Source organism: Egretta garzetta, unplaced genomic scaffold, assembly GCF_000687185.1.
Source record: "Egretta garzetta isolate BGI_Z169 unplaced genomic scaffold, ASM68718v1 scaffold85, whole genome shotgun sequence".
NCBI lineage: Eukaryota > Metazoa > Chordata > Aves > Pelecaniformes > Ardeidae > Egretta > Egretta garzetta.
Window position 1 is genome coordinate 1,115,118 of NW_009259718.1, and position 6,000 is coordinate 1,121,117.

At 47.5% G+C, this 6,000-nt stretch overlaps 1 protein-coding gene across 4 annotated transcripts in view; it reads left to right on the plus strand.

Annotated features, from left to right (window-relative positions):
* The window catches only part of CFAP91 (cilia and flagella associated protein 91), a 32,630-nt gene extending 27,265 nt beyond the window's left edge, over positions 1 to 5,365 (plus strand). For 3 of the 4 annotated variants that reach the window (XM_009639093.2, XM_035894589.1, XM_035894590.1), the window contains 2 exons: positions 2,583 to 2,902; positions 2,985 to 3,118. In XM_009639093.2, the coding sequence (XP_009637388.1) occupies positions 2,583 to 2,884 (302 nt within the window). In that variant the 3' untranslated portion in view covers positions 2,885 to 2,902; positions 2,985 to 3,118. Of the gene's footprint in view, positions 1 to 2,582; positions 2,903 to 2,984; positions 3,119 to 5,293 lie in introns of those variants that run through there. The other variant, XM_035894588.1, reaches the window with a different exon arrangement.
* The last annotated feature ends 635 nt before the right edge of the window (positions 5,366 to 6,000 follow it).

Here is a 6,000-nt window from a genome sequence, read left to right on the forward strand (position 1 = left end):
TTCTTAACTGGGATGTTTCCACTGACCAGCACACTCAGAAGACCGTGACTAAACCAGTCACCCATAGAGAGTGGATATAACCTAAGAAAAGCAATTGTATCACAATAGAGTCTGAAGTGGTCCTTGCCACAGTGTACTTCTCTGACTTGAGAACAAAGGCACTTACTTCATTGCTTTTTTTGTTGCTTTGTGAATGAAAGCACAAACTCTGCAAACACATTTTGTGGTCTCTGAATTGTGCAAACTTTTTTGTTCCTAGTTTGTGTATTTGTCACAACAACAGTATCTATTCAGCAGCTGGAAATTCTGCATAAGCTTAAATCAGCTCCCTTCTCCTTAGCCCTGCTTCTGCAAGCCTACCAAAGCAGGTGATGCAATTTTAGTTAATGAAGCACTGACATGCACAGGTTAGCCCGTCTCAGAAAGGAGAACAGAAAGAGAAGACCTGGAGATGGCCTAGGATTCTGGACATACAGAGCTGCCAGCAAGGAAGAAAACATGTACTGGGCTTAAATGCAACAGCAGCTAATGAACAAAGCACCTCAGAAGCACTCCCAAGCAACAGAGGAAAAAAAAAATCTTCAAAATCTGTGATAGCTGCAGTGGGTTTGCCTGGAAAGCAGAGCTAGACCCAGCCAAAAATTGAAGTGGATGCTGGTGGAAGAGCTAGAGCAATAGGTGATAAAAGTGTAAGAGCTCCTTCAAACGTGATCAGGTGAAATTTGCCACAATATTCTTGTGACAGCAGATAGCAAATGTCAGGAAGAGACCTGGCTCATGCTCTCTTCTGCTAATGCTGCATAGGGTGGAGGGGACTCCATACACTTAAGAGATAGCTGAATTCTACCAAAAGTGTGCTCTGATGAGCACATCCTGCCATAAGCCTCCTGCACAGTGATACCTTCAGGGAAGCCGAATCAGTAACTATTCCATGTAAATCCAAAGGAAATGGTATCAAAGAATGACATTAGATCTCATGAGCACATCAGCGTATTGCGTTTCCAGCAGCAGCTTTTTAAGCTTTCCCTGTAGTGAGCCAGATTATTCACTACAAAACCGTGTTTTAGCAGCCTGGCACATGCTGGAGCATACACCTTCCTTGAAACTAGCAGGGAGTGATCTGAGAGCACAGTTGTCTGGCTTGCTAAAGGAGCAAATCCATTGGTAGAACAAAGATTTGAGGGCCTGCAAGTTCAGTCTTTGCTTACACTTTAGCTTCCTCTTAAACATCTCTATTTTGCCATTACCTAGTCTTTTCTTCTCTTCTTATTTTTTTCCCCTCTTTTTTGTCACATTCCTATGCATAAAATCAGGGATTATCCAATACTGGCTCATCCTGAAACCACTCTGTACCTCACTTCTGAACCCTCCCTCACTGGAAGTAGAAGTCAATGTGCTGATACGAAAAAACCTGCTTTTAGAAGGACAATCACTCACCAACATGAGCCTGCTTTCTTTTAGATGGAATTCACTGTGGATGGAGGAAGAAGCTGCAGCAATACCAAGAGAGTATTCCCGCTGTAGTTGATGCAGCTAATGCATACACGACTGAGGCCAAAATGCCTTGGGTAGAGAAAGCTCTCCTGGGAATTGCGAGCTGGCTGGTGAAGGTCAGTTTTTCAAATGCACATGAGATCCAGTTGCATTCATTGCCGACAAAATGGACCTGGGGGATGGATGAACATTAAACAGGATGGGTTAGTAACGTTGAGCGACTGAGTCAGTGGCAGTCTGCAGAACTGTATGACAGCATGCAAGACACCAGTGGCTCAGTTTCACAGTTAAAGTACAGCTCAGCCCTACAACATAAACAGACCAAAGCAACAAGGAAGTCTTGGACTTTTGCAGGGTAGTGATGCAATGAGAGTCACAGCTTCTTCCTGCAACATTCCCCACACCCTCCCGACAAGCACGCAGTTTCAATCCCCATGATTGTCTACCAGCATTGTAAGTCTAGAGAGAGAAAGAGGGAACAAAGAATAGCGAAGAGCAGTGAAGAGAATTGTGAATTATTTGGCTTGGGTAATTATTTCCCAAGAGGTAGGCTGGAAATATATACAAATGAAATTGGATGAAAACTGTAAAGCACAGTAAAGAACCATCCTGCAGTAGCAAAAGGGAGATGGTAAGGTAAGTGACTTAATGTGTCTATACTGTTTCCAAGTCTTACTTTGAACTCAGTAAGAGTTTCTCAGTGCAGGCAAAATCATAACACAGGAGAGGGCAGATTTCAGCTCCAGTCTTCCAGAGACCTGCTGAAATTAACAGATGCTGAAGGAGAAGTTATTTTAAAGCTTGGTAACATAGCCTAGGCAGTTATGCTGTAAGCTGGAAAGGAAAACACTTTGGCTGTGTTTCCCACTGTAGGGACTATTCTTCAAAGTGAAATGCAAAGTTGGTTGCTGCTATTAGGTGGCAGTAGAACGCTTTCAGCCAAACTTACATGGGCGTGATTTTTTTTTTTCCTGAGATAGGCTTTTCCACAGCTGCAGGAAGGCTAAAACCTATCCCTCCCATCTTCCCTATGGAGAATGCTTTGCTGTACATTTCCAAGTAAAAGCCTTACCTCTTTTTATGCACAGTGAGGCAGTCCCAAAGAAAACACCTCTACACTGCTCATCAGATCATCCACAGGGGTGTAGAGAAAGTAGTGGCTGATCAGGCACCAGATCGGGAGACATCTGCCAGCAAGATAAAGGGAGAGCCTCCTGCTGGGACAGCCAACGCTGCTTTGAGTGGGACAGCTGCTGGACCAAGTGCAGCTGGCAGCACTTGCTCTGCCCCAGTTGCACGGGAACTTGCTGAACTCACGTGCGAAGAAAGCCCAGGAGAGACAGCAGTAAACCCTTCCGATGGATCAGCCAGGGATCCCACAGCCTCCTAGAGACAGAAGATGAGCCAGGTGAGTTTCCCTTCCCCTCTGTAATTTGAGCTCAAGAGCGTGGTGAAGGAGAGGGAAGCACATTATATTTACTTTTTTTCAGGGCCCCCGGAATGGAAAATCCTCTTTCTCCCTTGGGCTGTCCCTCCTGCTGCCTGCCAGTAATGTTGTCCTGCAACCAGTCTGTATACATTTTGGTGTGGCAGCCCCGGTCCAGTCTCCTCCACCCCCTCCCCAACTAGCTAATTTTCCTCTTCTAATTATTAAGAGAAGCTTAAGTGAGAAAGCAGCGTTAGCATTCCTGTTTGTTTTCCTGGCACAGACCAATAAAGATCTGCACCTGGGCTTTTGATGGTATTTTCTTGCATCAATAACATTAAATGCAAAAATATGCCAGCAGTGGGAAATGTTGAGTTGAGACCATAGACAGAGTCTTTTCTCAAGCATGTCCCACTGATTTCCTTGTTGGAGTAAAGCAAAGAGTGCCTTCCTGCACTAGCACTGCTATTAATAAAGGGTTAAAGTTGAATGAAGACGGTCAGATCTTGCATCATCTTTTCACATAATTAGTCCCTGCATAAAGAAAAGGCACCCTTGACCTCAGCAGAGTGGTTCCTGCCAACCGGGCAGCGTCTGGCACTAATAACTAAGGCTAGGTGACAGCTGAGTGACATGGCGGGGGCTGATGTAGCTTGCGCAAAGAACCCATTAGCCAGTGCTTATGGCTTTTCCAGAAATGTTACTCTTTGGGCTGACCTCTTCATGCTTTTTATCATCCCAAAGGAGAACAATTCTGGAAAGAATCTTATTTTTCTTAGAACAGTGTTAGTCACTCTGGCTTTCCAGCTCCAGGGGACTATGCAGAAAGGATGCTGGCTCTGCCTTGTTTGCAAGCATGGGGGTGCTCCAGCTCAGGATGTCAGAAATCAGCAGGCTGCAGACATGCGCAATGCATCTGATCAGAGAGCTGTCAGGGACTCGCTCGGCTCTCCAGGCACTCACCTGTCAAAATTCCTGAGGTCTGTGGGTTTAGCACCTGGAAGGTACATTTACACCGATACCAATGCCAAACGCACCAGCTTTTGGAGGAGCAGGCACAGCCACGCCACCACACCCAAAATGCTGACTCATTGATAGCTCCAACTTACGCAACAAATAGGAGTATTAGCTCTGCGTGCTAACGCGCTAATGGGCTGATCTCTGCGTGCTTCCATCATTTCCCTGTGACTGGTAGCCCCGTTTGTTGTGCTGGGTCTGTAAAGCCTCAGGTGTGGCCCAGCTAACTAATTCTGAACAGAGCGCTGCGCCTTCAAAACACAAACCAGCAGCTGGTCAAAAATTCAGGCTCATTGGCGCACTCCTGGAAAAAATTTTCGTCAGGTTTCTGTTTTGTGGATTGGGTTGGGGGGGGGGGCAGGAGGCAGGAGGAGAGGGAGAGAGGAGGAAAAGTCTGAATACCCCCGTATTCCACTGAGTTGTAAATAAGAACTGGAGAGAGGAAAATGGGACCCACACCGAGAAACCGCTGCTGGGCTCCAGATCACTGAACCAGGGGCACCGGGTGGCTGGGGGGGTCAGGCAGCCTCTGTAAGTACTGCGAAATCCGGCAGGAGTCGAAGATGGGGGATGAGTTTTCATTAGGACTCTCGTGAGGACGATCCCGTTAGGGTTTGGGGATTTGGGAAAATTCTCATAGCGTACACAGCCAGTCAGGAAAAGGGAAGGTAGCAAATGCAGAAACATATCAAGAAACACTCTCCACCATGTGGGAGGAGAAGCTGTGCAGGGATCGGCTTTTTGCCTCAGGCCACCTTGGACAAATTTAGCCCGGTTGAAAGAGGGAGGATAGCATGAATCACAGGATCCAATGTAATAAGAGAGACATGGAAAACTTGATGCAGCAGAACAGTAGAACGGGAAGAGCAAACCAGTTTGAGGCATTACTGTGTTTCTGAGATGGTACGCCAAAATAAACAGTCGCCGTGTGGCTCGTTGTACAATTTGACGTGGCTTTGAGAAGATACGTACCCCAACAGGTGTGGGAATGGATGTTGGTTGCAGCACTCCGGGCTTCGGCAGGGATACAGCCCTCTGCACGACAGCGAGGGGGCAGGGGACTCCAGATGCTATGCACAGGCTGAGCTATAAATGTCTTGGCTTCTGTTACGATGTAAGGGACGCCGTCAGGGTAAAGCCATCTTTTCCACATGACATTGCCTAGCATGTAAACTGAAGGCCACGGCAGGATTCCTGCAGGAAGCTCTGCTCTAGAAACTGCTTTCAATTGTCGTGTGTGGGGTGGGTTTTTTCAAGCTTTGCAGAATGTGCTTTGAGAAAGAAAATGAGCACAGTGAGAGGGAACTGGGATCATAAATCAACAGCACAAGAATGCACCATTCCCTCTCCTCGCAGGAGCCAGAACAACCCTGGGGAGGAGCCCATACCCGAAACAAACACAGCAGACGCCTCCAAGGGCTGCACCAGTACAGTGGAAACACCGGGGAAATTCTGATTGCCCCGCTTCTCTTTCACCAGCTGCCGGCGGGGTGGGAGCCTGGCTGTGCCGCTCTGCCGGCTTCTGCATCCTGACAGGTGCGGGAGACGGCTGAACCAAACGAGCCTCTGGGGTCACTGCGCTGTGAGAATGGTGAAAAATTGGTCTCTTTGCAGTAAATGAATGAACGCAAATGGTCTCAGGTCTTCCCTGCTGACACAGCTCGTGCAGTGCGGAAGGAGAAAATGCTATTGCGGTGACTACTGTTCAGGCCAGCACAAAGGACTTTTGGTAGGACAAGTGGAAGCCAACACACCTTTTTCGCTGGACATTTACTATATCTACATTTCTGTCAACATAAAACCACCACAAACCCACAACATCCTTCTCTCTAAATTGGAGAGCTATGGATTTGATGGGTGGACTGTTCGGTGGATAAGGAACTGGCTGGATGGTCGCATCCAGAGGGGAGTGGTCAATGGCTCGATGTCCGGATGGAGACCGGTGACGAGTGGTGTCCCTCAGGGGTCCGTACTGGGACCGGTGCTGTTTAACATTTTCATCAGTGACTTGGACAGCGAGATCGAGTGCACCCTCAGCAAGTTTGTGGATGACACCAAGCTGA